Raw genomic sequence first — 21,464 nt, 5'->3', positions numbered from 1 at the left:
TCCAGTGCCTTTGGATGGGGAAGGACCACAAAGGTGCTGGGCTGGCAACAATTCTTCTTTTTCTCTTCTGATTATTGGAATAAGCAGCAGCATTGAGTTAAAAATAAGACCAAATATTCTCCAGACCTGCAATTATTCTCTCAACTTGTACTTGTCTGAACTTTCTCCCACTAATCACTGCAGCACAAAATAATGCCAGAGGAGTTTGAAATCCAAGGCCAATCTCAGACTCAGTAAATGACTAATAACACCAGTTGTTTACACACATTTAATTCAACATACCAGAAGCAATTTTCTCACTCTCTTTAGCATTTTATTTGCTTATAAATACAAGTCAATACCACAAGATGGCACTTTCTTACTTGCAACACACACTATTATAAACACTTACCCTCTTCAAATGTTCCCAGAATTTTATCATATGTAACTTCTCAGTGGTTCTGAAACATTTAAAAAAGCAAGACCTTCTACAAACTGCATTTGTGTTTGATGTATATTAAATGAGGTCAGGTAATTAAATTCAAAAAAAGGAATTTATAAATATTTCAGATAAGAAAATTTAAATACAAAAGCAGAGTTTGTTTTAATTAAACTGAATAACAATTTAAACTGGCCATAATGTATCTACATGATTTAATTTAATTAAAAATCCTTTTTAAACAATCAAATCCTCTAGCCATTCATCAAAACACGTATCTGCTCAGCTCTTTAGAAAATATTCTTGGTTAAGGAACCACCTATGCTTCTTCATAACAATCCTTATTCTGTCCTGTAGGTGGAAATGAAGCAAAATCATATTCCAGACTAGAAAACAGGATAAGAAGGAAGAAACTTTAAAAAACCTGATAACTTCAGACACTTCAACTCATTCTTCCTTGCATTTCTCAAAATACATGATCTGGTTTTAAAGTCTTTGAACGAAATGTAAACACTAGAAAACTCATTGCTGAAGTATGTGAAGAATAAAGAACCCTGCACTAATATAGTGCATAATGATGCTGTGTCAAACTTGTCATTTACAGTAAAAGTCACAATTTCCTTGGGATTGTCATGCCTTTTTTTTTTCACTAATTCCTTTTGATGTCTGATGATTCTCTCTTTCCTTTTTTCTTATTCCCATTGTTCAACAGGAAAAGATGTAGTTTCTGGTCTCTTCAGAAAAGTTTCACAAGATCCAAGTTTTTTTACTCCTTTTTTTTTTTTTTTTTTTTTTTTAATAAAGAGGTGGCAAATTTTTCAGCTTGCAATCCTTCTGTTCTGCCCAGGATATTATACATCAGGAGATTCCTCAAAAAACTGAGAAGTCGGAGAGTTCCAAAAAAGAAAGCAGTTAAGGCAGTCGATGTCTACATTTGGATTTCTTGTTTATGTTACATATCAATGTCTCCATCATAGGCCAGGGTTAGAGGCTTCTGCTGTGGTGGAGGGCTTTGATGCTGCTTTGTTTTTTTGCTGCCAGAAAAGCATTTCAGAAGACAGAATTACAAACTGTAACAAGCTCAGAAACATCATCAACCCCCAAACTTCAATTTAAAAAAATCAACTTTCCATAGTGGCTACAGAGTGCTGCAACTGGGTGGCACCACATGGCCCCTCTGGTGCTCTCTGTGTGTGGTTTGGACACAGAGCCAGAAAGGGGCAGCCAGCTGTGCTCCCCATCTGCAGAGGAAATAAAGAACATTCATCTCCCACCTCTTCTCACATGAGAGAACAAGCAACACCTCGCAGAGAAATTGGAACATGAGCTCTCTGGGAATGGGATATTCTCATTTTTCTTTGGTATGGTATTGAAGCAACAATAATTATTATTGAGAAATGCATTTCCTCAGCAGCCTCCACGTGATGAAGAAGTGTGTAATGTTATTTAAAAAATCCTCTGTATCCTCTGCTGTAAAGCAGAGAATGGAACTACATGGCTTGGAAAATAAGGGAGCTGCAGCTCCTAGGATGTTATTTGAGCTTTTAACTCAAGAGAGAATGAGAGAAAGACTGAGTGAAAGGGAGTAGGTGCTGGATGAGAGGGCAGTGATGCTGTCAGGCCATGGCTGTGACTCTCTGGCTGCCTGCCCTGCTGGACAGGCTTGGGCCAGCTTGCACCACGAATGTTTGTCAGTTCAGGTCAAATCCTTGGGAACTGCAGGACACCTGGATACCTCCCCCTTCTCCCTTTGTGTCCTGCCAAGGCATCAATGGCAGTGCCCTTCCAAAACCTCAAGGCAGGGAGGGCAAGGCGAGCTCTGCCAGGCTGGGCTCACCTCCCCTGTCTGCAGGGGGGCAGACACCCCTCACCCCCAGAAAAACACAAAAGCCCCTGCACTCAAGGTGCAGACCTGGTACCCTGTCCTTAACAATGGCTGGGGAGAGCAGCTTCAGACACAGGACATGCTTTCACCTGATGTATTCACTGCAAAAACCTATTTAGGGATTTTCTGAGCTGTAGCAAACAGCCAAAAAGCACAATTAACACCAAGAGACCCAATCTCCCATGAACTCTTATGCCATCTCTGAATCCATTTATCTTCCTGGCATGCACAGCCCTGGCAGCAGCAAGCTCACAAGGTAATAAGTGCACTGTGTGCAAAATAATATCTTTTGTTTATTTTAAACGACCATTTAATCAGATGCCTCCTACTTCTTTTATTGTGGGAGATAAAAATTCCATAGCACCCTCTTCTCCTCCATTCATGATTGCATAGATCTCTATTGTATTGCCACATCAAACATCATTTTTCAGCTGAATGTCCCAATTCTATTTAGCCCTTCCTTGAGCAGAAGCCAGCTCCTTGTTCCAATCACTCTCCTGGCCTTTCTTCAGTTTTACTTTATCTTTTTTTTTTAAGAATACAATAAAACTTCTTTCTAATCCCAGCAGAAGTCTGAATAAATACAAGGGCCTATTGATAACCAAAAATAATTCTTTCCCTGCATGGCCACCAAACTTTTTCACAATAATGGCTGTTAACATTTACAATTGGGAGAGTTTTAATTACTCCAAGGTAGGGGTTGAATTAAGGCACTCAGGTAGTCAAACCTCCATCCTTTCCTGAAGCCTTGAGCATTAAATGCCTGCAATGCAGTGTTGTGATGTATTTTGGGATTTTTGTTTGCATTTTGGATTTTTTAAGTAAAAGCAAACTAGCTTTTATTTAAGGACAGAATACCTGCCATACTCACCACATCAAGTAGGATGTAAAAATCAGGAAAACGATGATGAAGAACCCTCCAGCTGATACACCATACACCCATACCTTCAGCTTACCATCTGTTGGAACAAGAGGAAAAAGAAGAGAGGTAGAAGAGGAGAGAATAAAAAACTTTATTCTAAAATACACAAAGTTTTAAGAGAAATTAGTAGCATCACTGATGGGGAACACAGCAGGGAGTGGCTAGGAGTAATTAATAAACCCCATATTATTGATAGCAAGGAAGATTTCTGAAAAAATCTCTAATTTTAAAGACAAAATTTTAATGGAAAGGGGCAGAAGCACAGGATAATTGGGGTGCACTTCCTCCAGAGCCCAGTGGCTGCTCTGGCAGAGGCAGTTCAATGCTGAGCTGCCCCAGACAGACACAGGTAACAGCTGATGTGTTTAGCTGAGGGCTGAGAAGGGATGGGATTGTTCTCCATAAATATTTGGGGGTCAGTTGGGGTAAACACCAGCAAGCATGAGTGGAAAATCTGCTTAGAACTTGGAAACACTTGGGCAACAAATGGGAATAAACTCAGTTTAGAATAAAAACAAGAATAGGCTTTGTAACAGTAAGAGGGATAAAGCTGGGAAAGAGCTTTCTGGTTGGGCCACAGGAGCAGCAGACAAAAGAGGCTTTAAGGTAAGATTGGGCAGGATTGGGCTTTTTGGGCTGCAGTGAGCCAGGAGCCCTGCAGGAACCCCTCCATGCACATGGGCTTGAGTCTGTTCAAACATTCCCCTGTCTCAGAACACTTCACTTGGACAGCTCCTTAATTACAAGCTTTGCATTAATAATAACAGCAATTTTTGCAAGATCAATATTTCTGTTCCTCACTTTGTTTCTGGCTGGACAGCTTTCCTTGTAGGGAGCAGGTTTGGTACTTTTCCACCCAGCAGCAGTCTGAGCTGATTCACATCATCAGAGCTGCAAATACACACTGGAGGCAGAACAGGAACCTGTGCTGTGCCCACAGACACGGTTTGACAGAGGCCATTTCAAATTCAGTCAAGTGAGAGGGACAATCACTGAGCCTGGTTTTCATTTTATGTTTGAATGACAAATTTTTTCAAAGGCAAGCACATTTAATCAGATCCCACTCTTTCTCATTTTTCTTCCAGACTTTGTGGAAAGGCTGAGTACCTCTCAGAGATTTTTTCAGCTCCTCAAAACACTTGCAGACTATCTGCCATATGGGAAGAGCTCTGTTGATCAGGTCTGGCTTGGTTTGTTTGAGTTATTTTGCTGAAGTTTAGGTAAAAAATTTGCCCTCTCATTTGGAGATGACCAAGAAATATTTAGCAATCTTGCAAAGGGATTGTCACAGCCCCAAAAAGGCATCACAGCATGTCTGCTCTGAAGGCAGCTCTGCTCCCCATTCCCAGCAGAAAGGCACTGGACCATGTCATCTGACAATTTAAACAATGCTATTTAAATTGCCTCTCAAGTTGAGGAAAAGTTTCTGTACGTGAACTCTGGCCTCTCAGAGTGTAGTTAAGAGAGGAAAAACACAGCCTGATTTGTAATCAGTCCTGTGCACTCCTGTAGAGTGTTTGAAAGAACAAAAACGTCAGCCTCATTAAATGAAAATAAAATCAGTGTTCCAAACTGTAAATAGGAAGGGAAACCACAGATAAGCTGGGGAAGGCACAGGTGCTTTCACTGACCAGCACAATGTCAAGGACTGTGGGGCTGCAGGGTGTTTAAGTGCCATCCATACAGGCAGCTCTCACCACACACCTGCCATCAACAGCAGAACAGGGAGGTAACAGTGGATTCCTGGCTCAGGCAGCAGTAAACACTGCAAATCCCCAGACTACTGAGCCTGAGAGCCTCTTTGAGGGGAGCAATTACACATTTTGTCATGAAGTTAGACAAAGGGGAGTGATTTGAAGAGCAGCAGCCTTGAGCTGAGGTCTGAAGAGTGAACTGCAGGATGCCCCAGGGCTGCTGATACACTTAGCACACATGGAGCACCTTTATTCCTTTCCTATGTATTGTTTTTATAACATTTCTGCCCTAAAATTAAGCAACACCACGTTCTGTAACTGTTCAGCCACTGTTTCTGTTGCAGACCCTGGGTGAGAGTTGGCTCACTGAGGTAAAGCCCTCCAGAAGCTTTTAGTGCTGCAGACTGAAAAGCTGATTTAGAAAGAGAGGACTGCAGCATCCACCTACACCTCCCTCCCTTTTTCTAACCCCAGAAAGGTACCAGCCAGAGATGACATCCAAGTAAGACAACCTACAGAGGGCCAGGGATGTTGACAAAAAGGCAATTAACCCCAAACCTGTGACTCAAACTGCTGGTGAACTGCGTGGGTGAACTGGATGAAGGGTTTGATCAAAAGGCAGCCAACTTTAAAAGGCTTTGGACTGAGCTCTGTGAGCCCAGAGACTGTCAACGCAAAGGTTAACCACTGTCTGCAAATCAAATATGTAAATGTAACATTCAAAGTGTGATCACATATATCAGACAGAATTATGGCTCCCTGAATCCCCTAACAGAACCTTTCACTACATGTTTTCTAAAGTCTCGTGTTCATTAGGAACTAATTGCAAACAAATGCAATATCAGGTATCTGAAGAGGGGGAAGAACTGCACTGCCAGTATTTTATAAAACAAGGAGAACAGATGCATTTCAGTAAAACCTGATGTGCCTGACACATTTTCTTCCCATTTTTAAAGTCCTATTTGCATTTAATAAATTTGTTTTGAATGAATTCATCTTCAAAGCAACAGTCAAAAAGGGAATCAGATATTAGAGCAATGGGCCAGTCTGGGCACATGCAGCCTGTGGTACCAATTGGGAAGGATTTTATGCTTTAGATGTCAAATATCCACCTGGGATGAGCTGCTTGGGCACAGCAGCTGGTTTGCCTTTGTGGAACACTTTTAATGTGTAACTTCAACCCTCAAGACTAAACTGTACACTTTCTACCCTGTTCTTTTCATATATTTTTGAAATATGGCAAGAAACAACCAATGTTTTCTTTAATGAAATCTTAACCACTTTCTGCTCTGAAACTTCTGAAGCACTAGTGATCAATATCCTTCCTAGTACAAACATATTACTTCTAGAAACATCATCAGATAATAGTTCTAAACATCCCCCCAAATCACATATGAGCACATTTTTGCAAAATATTATTGCTTCCTTCTGTCTCTGCTATCTCTCAACATAAGAGATTGTGATTCCTCTGTACAGGAACAAAGGCATGAAAGACAGCACACGAGCTGGAAACTGGGAGGTCGCTCTGCAGCTCCCAGACAAAATCTCTGATGTTATCATCCACAAAGCTCCTTCCCTTCTTCTACAGAAACCTTCTAAAGACAATCTATTCCGTTCATATTTAAGTTTTTCACCTGGATTAAAAGGTTGAATAGACCATCCTTTGAAAATGTCATGCATTTTGGAGTTGACAGGTTTATTTTTTCCGGCAATGGTCTTAACATCAGCTTTCTTATCTTCTAAACCTGGTACCTTCACGCAGTAATCCAGGAGGCCATTTGATCTCATTACTTCTGTATATCCCCGCTCACAGCCGCAGACTCCTCTCTGGGAGATAAAAGGGAATTCAGCATTAAACCAAGCAGTGCCCTCACACAGAACAGTGCACAAAGCTTGAACAAACTGCCAGGTATGACCTGCACATACAAATTCACCCCTGCCAAACCAAACCAGCCAGGAACTGGTACTTGCAAGCCCATTTCAGTTTAAAAAAGCCGAAATATACTTGGGGAATTGGTTGAAAAAGAGTCAGTAATTACAGAGAAGTCCAACATATAAATATTTCATCCCAACAGGCTTAACAACAGGAATCTGTGGCAAACTCCTCTTGTCAGTAACAATTTTCCCATTGACCCTGCTGGGCAATAGAACAGACAAACCAAAAACCAATTCCCCTGCAGACCCAAACCCTCCTCACGCTTCTACTCCAGTATTTCACAGGACTCTCTAAAATGAAGCTTTCTTATGACCAAATATCCATTACCCTGGATAAGATGACGCAGTTTCTTCAAGAGGTTTTTTAGAAGTCTGTGGTTTGCTAAATAGATACTCAGTTTTCTGGATTTCTACTTTAAAATTTTTTTTTTTTTTCCTTTACTAATTGTCTTATATCTATAATGTCTGTCTGAGGGTCTGACACTCTTGATCCAAACAGATGATTGATGCTCCTTTATCTCTTCTTTTGCAGAAGTTTTAAACAGCCCCTTTTCTAAAGAACAGTGCAACAGCACTCAATTAAAATTAAACCAAGAGGTTTAACATTAAAATTAAAACAAAAACCCCTCCACAGAACAAACCCAAACTTGCAACACCACATAAATACTCCATCACTCGTTTGTGCAGGTTCACAGTTTCCTTTCAGGATGAAATTCCCACAACATCCTCGAGGTGGTACCACGGCTAAACTAAACTATTTTCTAAGTCCTGGAATGCAATCTAAGATGCAATGGAATTGATTAGATCTCGCAGAGTTGATTTCCAGCCCTGTTCTGCAGTTACCTGTGTGCAGTAGGAGAAGGGCTTTCTGCAAGCTGGGCTGCAGTGCCGGACTTCGGCAGGTTTCGTCCGAAGAGGACACCCTCCTGGAAAAGAAAATACTGAGTGCCTCCAAGGGCATGCTTCAAAATGCTTTTTCTTAGATCACCACAGTGTAAGAAGTGCTTGCCTGCTTATTTTATATAGTTAAATACTAGTCTATTAAGCACATTAGCATAATATCTGTAGGCATCGCATTAATTAATTTGCCTTAACAAGGCTGGGAATCATTACCATACCCATCTTGTTAATGGAGAACAGAGATATACAGATTTAAGCAATTTGCCACTGGCCACATAGGAAGTGGGGGACAGAATCTGGAATTAGATGCAGATCTTCTGTGTCCTCATTAATGGTTTATCTACATAAAAATACATAATCCACATAACGCCCTTGCCCATCCTCACTTGGGAAAGCCTGTGTTTTATAGGAATAAAAACATGTTAATGAGTTCTTAAATACTTGGCAACCTTTGCACATAAGACTTCTGTTATTATCCTAACTAGTCATTATAAATAGAACAAGACATGAACATCTGCATTTTCATTTCTACTCTCTCCTCATTCACCCCATGCATATTGAAAGAGATCCCATGGATATGCAGCCCTATTGCCTTTGTCAATCTCTCAAGGAGCTTCAAAGTTCTGACCATGAATTTCCCTTTTCATCCTGCACAGGCAGAATTTGTAGGTCACAGCAACAGCAGGAATCTCACAGTTTGACTGATTTGAGACTCCTGTGTTTTGAAGAAACAAAAGAAAAGGAGACGAGGTACAGAAGATGGGGTGTCTACCAGTGTGTGATGTTCTCTTCTGCTCTTCACAGCCTCAGAAAGGTTGAACTGAGGGCTGTGCAAGCCAGCCCAGGCAGGCCTTTAGTATGTGTACACTCATTTTTTCCCATGACCAGCCTGACAGTAAGGGCAATTAGCCCAAACACTCCGGGCAATACTTGTGTGATGCTGGGCGGACAGCCAGGCTGCTGAGCTCCCACTTGTCTTTCCTACGCACAAAAATCCAAACTGAAATTCTGGAAGAGTGAGGAAGGATGCCCAACTCCCTCTGAGCAACAGATGCAGAGGCAGGAAAGGCTCTGTGGAGACATTTCATCCCAAGTGTGCCAGGCCACTGGGGGACATACCCGTGACGTTCACTCCATCCGAGCGCTGACACCACACCGCGCGCACGTTGTCTCGCCAGGGGCTGCTTTGCCACAGGTATTCGTAGCACTTCCCTCCTGCAACACCAACACCAGTTACTCTGCACCCTGCAGCACACCAGAACAAGCTCCTGCTGGGCAGGAAGCAGTGCTGTGGCTACCTGAGCAAGGCCGTGTCTCCACGTGCTGCCCGGAGCAGCTCCCGCGGTGCTCTGCAGACTGCACCACGAAGGCTCTGGAGCGGGACTGGCGCCCTGCTGTCTCCAAGCTCCTGCCACTGATGCAGGTCAGCTCACAGGAGCTCCACTCTGACCACTCTGTCAGGTGGCAGTCGCCTGCACAGCAAAACAAGAGATCACAGGTTTTCAAAAAGAATTAGCCTTGAAGGATAAGGCTAAGCTAAGCACACAACAGCTTTAATAGTGAAATATCCCTAAGATGTCTCTGAGTAGTACACAATATTTGGATTTTCTGCTTCATGGGGTATCTCATTTTCTCAGAAAACAAAGGAAGACTTGCTCAGGTGGTCCAGAAACAGCAGACTGAGCATTTACCTGATCTGCTGAAGCACAGATTTATACTACAAGGGCTGACAGTACTCAGGACTATGGGAGCATGTCTACCTCAGACACCAGCACAGGCAGAAAACTCACTGTGACCTTCCAAAGCCTTTACCTGGGCAAGGCACAGAGCAGGGTAACTGCAGCACATTTTCTTTTGATGGTAGCTCACCACATAATGCATTTTCTACTGGTTTGGATGTAGCAGAAACTGATGCATCATGCACTACACACGTGAGGTTGCGGACTTGCAATCCATCTCCACACTGTCCACCCTAGGGGATGAGGAAAGGGAACAGAGGCACACATCAATGACATTAGAATATGACAGAAGAAACACATTCTATATGAAAAGTCTTCAAAGATACAAATTTTGTCTGCAGCAGTATCCCCAGTTATGAGAAGACAGATGGAGATCTCTGTACACCTCTCTACAGAAACTCGGAGGCAGGGGCAGGGCCACACATGAAAGTGTGTCATTATCAAAGGTGTGGAAGAGAATACATTCATAAAGGATTAATACCATCTTTGAGGTCTGCCCTTCATGCCTTTTACTCCAATTAATGAATTTACTGATTCTTAATTAATGCCAAGTAGTTGAGCACAGGCATTCTGGGCTTCTCTTAGGAAGCCAAGAACAGGGCTTGCCCATAAGGAACAGACATTTCTTCTACCCTCCTTTGATGATACAACCCAAGAAGAGCACTCACATGATTTAAACCCTGCAAAGCAAAAATCCTTACTGCATTGTGGGCTGTCTGTGTCATGTTCAGAAGGGAGTGACCAGATCTGGAGCAGACAGAGATCACCAGTTCATGTCACACACTACCAAAACATCAACCCAAGTCAGCCATCACCTGTCAGCACTGAACCCCATTGGAACAAGAAAAAGGAGGCTCACTCTAAGACACTTCATGGTCATCATCCCAGTCCTGAAATACCAGACATACACCAAACTACTGAAGATGACATCCCTTAGTGGAAAATCAATATTCCCTGGCTAAAGTTATGATCAAGGGCTGAGGATGCTCTGAGAGATGAAGCACTGAGGCTATTTCTAGAGGGTGGAATTGTTTCATTCTCATCAGATGAAGAGCTGTGATGCTGTTCAGGTGCCTCAGGATGCCTTATGAATGTGCACCTGAAGCCTCGTGGAAATGGCACTTTAGAAAAATTCAGTAAACAAAACTCAAGGAGAAAACATTGCCTTTATATAACCAAGGGAAACACTCCTTTGGATTTCCTGGCAGTGGGTTCTTTTAAAATAATGGACTTCATCTTCAGAACAGAATGTCTCCTACTGAGTGCATTCATCCAGCAGCAGGTTTGCTAGCAGGAATCTCAAGAACACCTCTCCTGCACACACCTGGCAGCTTTTGCATCCTCTCCCTCCTTTCTGCTGCAGATCCACAATAAAATGGGACTAAGAACATAGCCAGCTGGATTTAGAGCAGCTGCTTATCTAAAGCATCTTAAAGAAGTAATAGTGTAGATTTACTATATAAAGTCAGATTCCAGGTTTTTAACACAGTGTTTCACTTTAGTCAGTGTGTAACCTACTGTTCTAAATTACTGTTTCACTGCTGAAACTTCTGTTGTGGTCTGAGATTAATGGTGTGTGAAAAACTTGTGCACCTGTCCACTAGGTTAGAGTGCTTAGAAATAACTTGTGGGAACAGAAGATGAAGGGAGAATATTCTTAAGCAAAATAGACACTAATCAAACTGCAGTATCTCCAGCTTGAAGTGACTCAAAGAATGACTAAATCGTTGGAGACGACAAGAAGAGTTTTCAAAAATATACCTCTCCTACAAACAGTATGTAATTATTCACATATATATCTCAATATGTAAATAATAAGAGGAATACTGAGAAATAAATATGTCAAAACGATAAATTTTTTCAGTACAACTGTTTCCACTATAAAAGGCTACAGGCAACACCCTCCATTTTTCTATCACACTATTTTGGAGCTACGCTAATATTTTCTAATGTCTAGAACAAAAAAAACCCCAAAAACTCAAACCTACAACTTCTCAAAACAATCCCAAAGAGAAAGATTTGCTTTTTACCAGTTGCTCCCACTTGCTTGCTTTCTTTCAAGACCAGCAATGGATTTTTAAAATCAATTGAACACACTTAAAATGTCACCCTGTCACTTACAGTAGGAGATGCTTTTTGGGATATTTGAAAAGGTCTTAAGCAATGCAGAAGCACTGCATTAACTTCCTTCTCATCCTCAAAATAATTTGTGCCCCCAAAATGATATATTTGAAGATCTAATTAACAGGTGTGGAACCAGAGGAAGTTTGTGCCAGCAATGGAACACTGAGGATGCAGGGAATAGCTGTTAATCAGAGGAGAACTGCCAAGGAAACCATCACATATTCAAAAGTTGGGATCAATTCTTTGTTGTAAATGCTCTTCTTTGGAAGAAATGATCCTCTGAGATTTGCCTAGAACCAGGATTTCCCTCTTGAGTCACGATCTCCTTGCTGGAAATATGTGGGAATTTGACTTCCACAAGGGATTCCTGCCATTTGTCTGCAAAAATTCCTGTGGTGACCCTAGTGAGGATGTAGAACCCATGCTGAGTTTCCTAAATACAGGATGTATGTGCCCCTCCACCAGCACCTGCATGGAGCCTCCACCTCTCACCCTGCTCACTGTGATGGGAAAACAAGGAGAAGGTCACAGCTCCTGTGTTGGACAGTCAGGGATCTCTGGAATTCACAGACTAATGCAAGGCAGCATCTCCATGAGCCTTCTCTCACATCACATCTGATACATCCCACATGTAACACTCCAATAAGACAGGAGGTCACAGCCCTAATCAGATGTTTCACCCAGATGGTGCCTTCAAGAAAAGTTTTCCCTTTTTGGCTTTTAGTGGGGTTCATGTGTGCACAATTATTTTAGGTAAAGAGTTGATTGGGCAATGCTTTCACAGGTTGATGAGCACTTAATCAGGTAAAAGTCTCTCTAATGAGGGAGTGTTGCATGATCACATTTAAGGGAGTGCTTCAAAACTGTTAGAAAGGAAAGGTTCTGAGTCTTTTTAGGAATGTCAGCCAGCTCGTGTTTGATGATGCCTGGCTATTCCACTTATATTCCCTTAATGGAAAAAATGATGAGCAGTGTCAGACACTGTTATTTTTTTTCCTTGTTTTCAAGCTAATCAGGGTAAACCACTTCAACTCTAGGAGGAAATTTAACCCTGTAACCCTTTAAAACTGGATGTACTGACCAGTTGCTAAGTTCTGCAGCCTTCTGGATGCAGGGGAAATGCCCTCATGCTGCCACAGGTGTGCCTGGGATGTGTGAAATTACTTGGGGAGCAACACACTGATTTCCATACTGTGACAATCAGCAACACAGAACACTGCAGGCTCTATTCCTAACCACAAAGACACCTCTAATTATTCACATGAAGTCAATTTAGCATAAAATAGTCCTCCTACAACTAGGAATTGCAGTCTCAGTTATAATATATGGAAAAAATATTTAGCCTTATAATTAGTTGTCCCATTTCTATTATTACAGGAGGACACTTTCACACTATGCATTCTGGCCTTACCATAGGATGCTTTACCTTATTTCACAAAGCACCCCTGAAAACAGGGCTTCTGAAAGCTTTCTTTAGAATGCAGGCTTAAGCTTCTTTTCCAGTAAAGCACAGGAATAAATCACCCTGTATTTATGAACTACATTTAATTCCTAAGCACCTCATTAAAGAGAAGTGAACATGAATAGAATAGCTTCTCTCCAAAACAAAGCAAAGGGGAGAGAAACTGCTCTGTGGTAATTGAAGGAGAGAAGCAGGCTCTAAGTCACTGAATGCAGGGATGGTATAATGCTGTGGTTGCTTGCTCTGAGCTGAAATTTAGCTGGGTTTGTTATGGGCACACTTTAATCTGCACAATGTGTTATTTATCTGAAGTAAGCCACGGCCTTAATTCAGCTCCCCTACTAATTTTTTTATCAGCTGTGTTAGCTCCTATGAAGGTCTCTTCCCTGATGTTTAACAGAATCTGCTTATGTTAGCTAGGCAAAATACCAGCTGATACTATCATTTTGTTTTATTTATGTTCTACATATGTTATATACATTTACACATGCTGAGTACAGCACATACAAGGACCACATTCACATCACCAGTTGCAATGAGTTATTGATTAGAGAAAATATAAATATACTTCTGTTTCTCTGATCTTGGACTGTCACAATCCAGATTTCATTTGTGAAAACCTGAGAAAATTCTGGGTATTTATTGTGCCACTCACATATTCACTACACGTCCCTCCACCACAGAGCAACCACGTGGGTATTGAAGGCACTGGCAGAGCAGAAATCACAAGGGATGTGTGTCTTTATGTGCATTATTGCCTTCAATCTCCTACATGATATAATGTGGAGAAGCAGCCACAGATCTGGCACAGGTCTTGTCCCCTGGGACCAGACAGGGCTCGTTTCCACCACATTCTCCTACCTCCATCTCACCAGGCAGATTTCAGCAGGCTGATAAACCTCACTGTGAAAGATTCACCTCTGCTTAAACTGGGTTCCCAACTAATGCGTTTTAATATTGGAAATGTGATCTAACAGATAAGGAGAGAAGGAAAAGCACGGAGGGGAAGAAAAAGTCAATTCAAGCTTGATAGAAGTTCACTGCCAGTGAAAAAATGATGGCCCCAGTGCTGAGCAGAGGTGGCAGGTGTAGGGACAGCACATGGGAACTGAATCCAGACAATTTTAGATCATTAAAAAGATAGCCAGGGTAAGGAGAAAGTAGGAATCAGCCCTTCATACAATAACTCACACTATTATACTGGAGACCTGGGGGAGACGACATGCTATAGAGTCCTTAAAAAAATGGAAATAAAAAAAGGATAAAAAAAGGCTAAGCTGTCTTGATATCTAGTGTATCTATTTTCTTGTTAGAGATATTTTATGTAATTAAATTACAGGTCACTATGACTATGCCCAGTCAAACACATTCACTCCATAAATCCCCTGCAGTAATTCTATGAGCTCACAGTACTTGAACCTGTATCACTTCTCATGAACAGCTGGTGATAGCTGGAAGATGAGAGGCAGGGATTTACCACTCCTGAACTTCCCCCTACAGCCCTCCACCAGCCCCACAGACACCTGGAGCCCACGACCAGCCATCACCCCCACAAGGCGATGATGGATTCTGCCGTGCCAGGCACAGAGAAGCTCTGGAGAGCGTGGAGAAAGCCCTACCTGGACGGAGCAGGGGGACCAGGGGCCCAGCAGCCAGCTGTAGCAGGGCTTCACGGGGCAGCTCCTGTGCTGGGTGAGCTGCTGGGGGCAGGCTCTGCCCTCGCCCGCCGCCCGCAGCAGCACCGAGCGCCCACGCACCATCTGGCCTGGGGCACACAGCCCAGCAGAGAGGCAGCCAGGGGGAGAGAGACAAACAAAGAAAGACAGATTTTGTAATTTATCAGCCTTCCTAGTTCATTTCCCAGCGCTAAAATCTGTTAAGAAAGCAATTAATTGGGAACTGTTCGGATAATGGGGATGCGATCGCTAAGTCTAAGAAATGCAGTCACTGATATTTTCAAGCACACTTTTTAAACACTGTTTTGTCTGTTTTCCAAATATAGTATTTGTTTATGCAACACATTTAAATACTTGACTAGATCCTGATTATTAAATATGACAGGAAAATAATTCCTATGGCAGCGGCATTTCTACCATTACGCATTCAATATGTTTCCAGAGATTTTTAACAAATGAAATTTTGTTTTTATGAGCAATTATGTGGACCTAATTTGAAAACTGCAAACATTGTAGTGGCTATTACTGCCCATAACCACTTCTACCATTTCCATTAAAAAACCTATTTATTATTGGTGAAAACTTCTTCAGCCACTGAATGGAAAAAGCAATTATGATACTACTTTTGAACTAATAAAACTGAATATATTCATTAAAGTTACAGCAATTCCATTTCTGCCTTCTTTGCTGCCCATTTATGTCCAGGAATGTTTTCACTCAAAATGTTTCAATTAGAATTCCATCTCCAATTAAAAAGAAAAGTGGAAAAGAAAAAGCCCTTATGCAGTGGGATGCAGAAGATTGTGCTGGGGATAAAATTTCTGCCCCGTCTTTCAATACATATGGATTTGAGTTAAAAACTGAAAGGTCTGGGAAGTAAGGGCAGACAAATACAACAAGGCAGAGGCAAGTGGTAATTGCTAACCCAGTGCAAAGGAAGAGATAAGGTGCTGTGGTGGAGCTCTCCCTTTTGGATCACTGCCCTCCAGCTGCTTTTGTGAGCAGAGGGGAGTCTGGTGGGGGAGCAAACACCCTGCAAAACAGGGAGGCTGCAAAACCCAGCAAAATCCTTCTCCCAGTTATTTATACACATGATTTTTAATTAAGGATACTGCAGGTGTAAGGCACATCTCTGATATCTGCCATCGTGACTATCCACAGAGCAAGGTTTCCAAAAACATTTTAGGAAATAAAAATTAAAAGCAGACATCTGGAAAAGGCACTGATTGACACCTTAGCAAGCTCTTTTACCTTTATTCCCTTGCTTTGACCCACTGAATTCCATTTTAAAACCTATTAAAACCAATTTAAAGACTTCTTCCTTTTCCAGTTTTAATCCCCTAGACCTGGGGAGTTTGTAACAGAGTGATGATAAAAGCTGTTAGCCACAAGACTCTGCATTCAGCCACCACAAAATCAGATATATTAGGAGGTGGGAAAAAATCCTACCAGCTGAGAGGAAAGGAAGGAGGAAAGGAAAAAGGAAAGGAGAAGAAAGAGGAAGCAAAGAAGGAGGAAAAGGACAGGAGATGACAGGAAAGGGAAAAGCACAAAAAGGGAAAGGGAAAGGGAAAGGGAAAGGGAAAGGGAAAGGGAAAGGGAAAGGGAAAGGGAAAGGGAAAGGAAAGCAAAAACTCCTGTGGCTCACTGGGAGATTAGAGCAAAGGAAGATAGATCTCCCAGACTGCTGTTGGATGAACCCCTCAACAGCTCTCCTCAGCCCAAATGGCCAAAATTAGCCATTCCTTTCTCTCCAGCCAGAGAACAAATTTGCCAAATTTGTCTTAAATGCTGAATGCTGAGTATTGGTGAGCAATGGAAAAGCCTCTTTGGGAAACAGGGGGAAGCCTGTGGCTGCAGGGTTCTGCCAGGCACCAGCTCCCTGCATGGAAAAGGAGGCCTCCCAAGGTTAAAAGATCCAATTTCATTAGGAGAGAATTGAAAGCCTGAAGCATTCATCAAGCTATTTTAATTAACTAAATAATTTCCTTTGGTACACTCTGTTTAACATGTTTCTAGCAATATGTAAATGGAAGATCATTGAACAGAAAGAAGAACAGACAACTTTTCTTTCCATTTTTGTTTCCTACAGCTGGTTATCTAAACTACCAAAATTCATTACAGTCCCAGTGGCCAGCTGGGGCTTGATGTCTATCACTTTATTTTAACACCATGAATGAATAACTGAATAGAGAAATTTCATTGAAACCTTTCTTTGCACAATAATTGCAGCGAGTTTCTTAAGGCTCTAATTTTTTTTAGTCTGAAAACATTATCTAGGTGCTTGACTACCACTCAAGTAGCAGAAAAACTTAATTTCTCCTTTTTAAATACGTTATCTTTTGCTGCCTATGCAGAACAGAATCTCACTGCATCTGAAATTAATTTCTTTCCAATACAAACTCTAGAAGAGTTGAAGCAATCCTAGTTTTTCTTTAATTTTCCTTTGAATTATTCTCTAATTTTCCAATGAACTGGCCACATCTCTGATTCCTCTGTTCTGCAATGTTATATGAAACAAAGATTAGGACAGAAAGTGTACTGAAATTGAAAATAAACATTTCTTCATATCCTCCAATTAGTTCTGAAAGGGAAAAACCAAAAGAGGCCAGTCTTGTTAGTGCTGGTCACTTACAATTCTGCTTTATGTCAGCAGCAAGAATTGCATCTCAGGAACATAGGATTATATTTTCAAATAAAAATAGGAAGGATTTTTTTACTCCCCCAAAAATTCTTGCCATTACTTGCACTTTATCCCCCACAAAGTGATGTGTCACAGTTGAAACCAAGAAGATTCAAATTCCTGCTGCACTTCATCCCAGTCACAATGACCAGCATGTTGTACCCAGTGCAGTGACTTTGAGCAGAGCACATCAAAAACAGCTCCATCAAGGAACCACAAGGCCAGAGCAGCAATCAAGTTATTTGAATAAGTCCTGGAGGTCAGGTTAGGACCAGTCACAAGCAAGTGGGACAGGTGATAAACAGGGCTTTTCAGGTGACAAACAGGGCTCTTCATGCCCTTCCCACTGCCAGTCCCTCCAGCAGCACTGGGGCATCCCCAGCATCATCTCTCACTGCCAGGTTTGAGTAGCAGGTGAGAAAGCATCACAAGTTCTTCTTCACAAGGCAACACCAGAAATGTTTTCCCAAGTCGGTGATGATTAAAGGAAGAACACAACAACTGAATTTCTCTATTGGGTGCATCCTTGTGCCCCTTCACTCCTATCCCACAGGTGACTCTGGTGCTGGGATTCACAGCCTGCTACATCAGGTACAGCAGTATGTTCAGCTCTGGTAAATCTTGATATTTATCTGATCAAGTCAGCTTTGCAAGTGGCAAAGCACAGCTGTAGGTGGTTTTACACAATTTAGCAGTCTTAGAGAACTTGGGAGAAGCCATGTGGGATTGGAAAATGTTTATAAAGAAAAATTCAGCATCCTCATGTACTTCATTTGCCTTAACAAAGGAAATTCAATTTGCTGGGGATTATCCTTACCAAACATCTTTCCAGTAAGTTTGATTCAGGCCACAGAAGCATCATGCATTAAAGCAGTTCTATACATCTTTTCATAGCAGTACAGCAACTGATATAAGGAACCCTTATATATAACCCAGTGTCAGCCTAAAGCCCTATCCAGCATCCTGAGCAGATGCTGCCCAGAACTACAGCTGCAGCAGGCAAACATCAATTACACATCTCCACAGGCTCAGTGCAGGCAGGAAAGAGAGATCTGCTTTATTCATCATCATTCATAAAAATCAATATATTCGCCTTTGGCTGCTGTGTACCAGAGCTGTGTTAGATGCCAGTGCCACATGCACAGCAGCACCACTTCATGTTTAAATGCATTATTCCATAAAATAAAACCTGAGTAAAGGTACCACTCATCAAAATATATCACATCAAACTGTTCCTGGAAGAGAAGGACAAAATAAAATTGTTAGCAACAATGCTTGAGTAAAAAAACACATGAAAATACACATCCAGCAACACTAAATTTTGACCTGAATTATATTTAAATTATGTTTCTCTTTGAAGTCCTTTATGGTGCTTCTGCAGGCCCTTCACACGCTCTCAAAAAAAAAAAGCCAGAGAAGCAAAATATTGTTGTGAGCTGATCCAGTAATGTTGTGTTCAACTTGCTGTGAATTTTTTCTGCACACTGAGCACCTAAGCCCTGCACTTTAGCTGTACCAAACTGGGTGATTACTGGCAAAGGGAAGCAGTTAGGAGTGTTTATCACAGCCAGTTCCCACAGCTTGTTTGTTGTCATCCTTTGTTTTTTCCCATCTAATTTGAGGCTTCATCCAACTCCCACGAATGCCCATGAGAATCTCAGGGTGACTTCAGAGGTATCACAGCCCTTGACCCTGGGCTGTAAACCCTCACTGTGCTGCTCTGAAGCACCACCTGCAGATGAGTCACCAGTAAATCTTTGCATTGCCACCATCCAGGAGTATCCAAACCCACTGGCACTCAGTGGAGCAGCTGAAGTGACACTGTTTGTGCTGCTGGAAGCACACAGGATTGGTCCCTCCACCAGGAATGTTTGGTGCCACAGAAGCTCCACACTCCTGAGTTGATACAGCAGGAGCAGATCAGGACTGAGGCTGCAGGAAAATGAACTGTGTGCCTGGAATAACCTGGATGCAGAGTAGTTCTGTTCCACTGATGCTTGGGCACGAGGTTCAGGAGACTCTTGGGTCCTGCAAACTTGTTCAAGTGGTAGAGAAGGACTGAGCAAAACTTGGCTTTATGACACAGTTTGTAAGGCATTTTCCCAGCTGCCTAGGTTCACAGAAGGGTGAATCACCAATGCTGATCTCCAGCTTTCAAATCCATGTTAAACAACAGCAGTAGTTTATACAGAGGCCTGTATAAACCAGCTCTCCAGCCAGCAGAATAGCAGAGTTGGGATCTTTGAGGATCAGGGATGAACCATAAAGTGAGATGAGCTGGGGCTTGACTGTGTGGCTCAGGCAGTCCCAGTAAGGTTTGGTACCTAAAGCCAGAACACTCACTGGAAAGTCTCTCTCAGCAAGGCATGAATGTTTCCAGCTTTCCTCTGATTTAGGACATGAAGTAACTCCTTGCACTCATTGGCAGCTCTTTAACCAGTCTTTGGAATTTGCACAACCATTTCAGGATCATGGACCGAATACAAGACATATCTTCACCTCCTTTTGCAAAATATGCAATATAAGAGCTCAGGATGAAAAAACTTTCAGGTACTATATAGGGTGAGCTGCTCCTTGAGCATGCTAAAAGCCATGAAAACAACCTGCTTTTGCACTGTCCTCTATTTAACTTAGTAAGTGATTGAACACTCAAAAAATTAAATTAAGTTTATTCAGCAACACAAGCATTACTACTCCAAAATGGATTTTAAAGAAAAAAAATGGAATTAATAGTACTCCCAGTGTGTTGTTGTTAAAACACTGTCCATGAATTATTCATTTCTGTTAAGAAAGCACTGCTTCACAAACAGGCTAAAAGCTCAGCAAAGAAAGAACAGCACTAATCCAAATACTAAGCTTTTTCTGTAACATGCTTTGATCTCTGGAATCCATCTGAAGGAATCATTTTATGGAAGTTAAGAGCTTTTTTCTTTTTGACCTTAAGTGAATTTGATTCAAATATACATTATGGCTTTTGAATCTTAAAGATCATTAGCTGTACATCTAATGCACATCAGAAGCCTGGGAAATAAAGTCCCATGCTTATTGAGAATAAAACCTTCAATGCATTTCCTCATGTCAATACTCAAAGGGTATTTTAAATCCCATAAGTTGAAAAAGGTCCTAATCCTCTCACTTTTTGTATGCTGGTGAGCACTCCTGGCTATAGAAGTCTTGCTGAAGTTACTGAGGTCATGTAAGTGTTAAGGGACCTGTGGATGCAAGATGGAGATAGAAGCACACACTAAAGAATGAAAAATAGCCTTTGTGTGTTTTCTTCAATGGGATACAATCATGTAACTAAAAATTACTTCAGCAGAGAATTTTTATTTATTTATTAATCTCTTCAGAATCTTGTAACACTCCCAAGGTCTTTGCTAGCTTTACACACCCCCCTTCTCTGGGCTTAACAGTTGCTGTGACTGAATTCTGAGAGTTTGAATGAATTAATAAATAATCCTCCAGATATCTGACTACTTGTCTCTTACAGTTGCATTTTTCACTTTAGAGTACTTTGAGCATAGCCTGCTGTGCTCTAACACCCACAACATCAGCACCCCCAGAGTGCCCAAAACCACCTCTGAAGGATTCGAGTGTGCTCGAGGCCATCCCTGAGCTCTGTACCCCTACTCAGGGACTGCCTGACCCCTGGGACTGTGGCTGCTGATGGTGCTGCAGTGCTGAGCTAGGGGGGCCAGGCAGGGACTCACCGCCGGTGCCACACGAGTGGGAGCACTGGGACCAGGCTGACCACGGCGAGAGCTGGCAGTCCACGGCACACCCCACCTCGCACCGGCTGCTCGTGGGCACGGGCTTCTCCAGCTGCAGCTGGGACAGGGAAACACAGGCATCAGCTTCCCCAGGCCCCAGCCACCCCCTGCCCCAGCCCAGCACCCAAACAAGAACTGGCAGCAGCTCTGCAGGGTGTTTATGGGGAGCTCTCCCAAGGGTGCGATGGGTGAACACGATTTCAGTGCAGATGCATTTCTCATCCAAGCATCCCTCAGTGTTTGGGTCCCATTCCAA

The 21,464-nt window shown here is 42.1% G+C and overlaps 1 protein-coding gene across 6 annotated transcripts in view; it reads right to left on the bottom strand.

Annotated features, from left to right (window-relative positions):
• Nucleotides 1-253: 253 nt before the first annotated feature.
• THSD7B (thrombospondin type 1 domain containing 7B) overlaps nt 254-21,464 on the bottom strand; it is a 484,878-nt gene continuing 463,667 nt past the window's right edge. For 5 of the 6 annotated variants that reach the window (XM_079311745.1, XM_079311747.1, XM_079311744.1 and 2 more), the window contains 9 exons: nt 21,149-21,266; nt 14,699-14,844; nt 9,567-9,726; nt 9,053-9,226; nt 8,874-8,969; nt 7,698-7,780; nt 6,554-6,746; nt 3,175-3,262; nt 254-1,452 (listed from right to left, as the gene is read on the bottom strand). In XM_079311745.1, coding sequence (XP_079167871.1) covers nt 1,371-1,452; nt 3,175-3,262; nt 6,554-6,746; nt 7,698-7,780; nt 8,874-8,969; nt 9,053-9,226; nt 9,567-9,726; nt 14,699-14,844; nt 21,149-21,266 — 1,140 coding nt within the window. In that variant the 3' untranslated portion in view covers nt 254-1,370. The remainder of the gene's footprint in view (nt 1,453-3,174; nt 3,263-6,553; nt 6,747-7,697; nt 7,781-8,873; nt 8,970-9,052; nt 9,227-9,566; nt 9,727-14,698; nt 14,845-21,148; nt 21,267-21,464) is intronic. The other variant, XR_013774988.1, reaches the window with a different exon arrangement.

This window comes from Erithacus rubecula (genome assembly GCF_903797595.1).
Source record: "Erithacus rubecula genome assembly, chromosome: 8".
Classification (NCBI taxonomy): Eukaryota; Metazoa; Chordata; class Aves; order Passeriformes; family Muscicapidae; genus Erithacus; species Erithacus rubecula.
The sequence above is the reverse complement of the archived record's forward strand: the minus strand, read 5'-3'. Positions and strand labels throughout refer to the sequence as shown.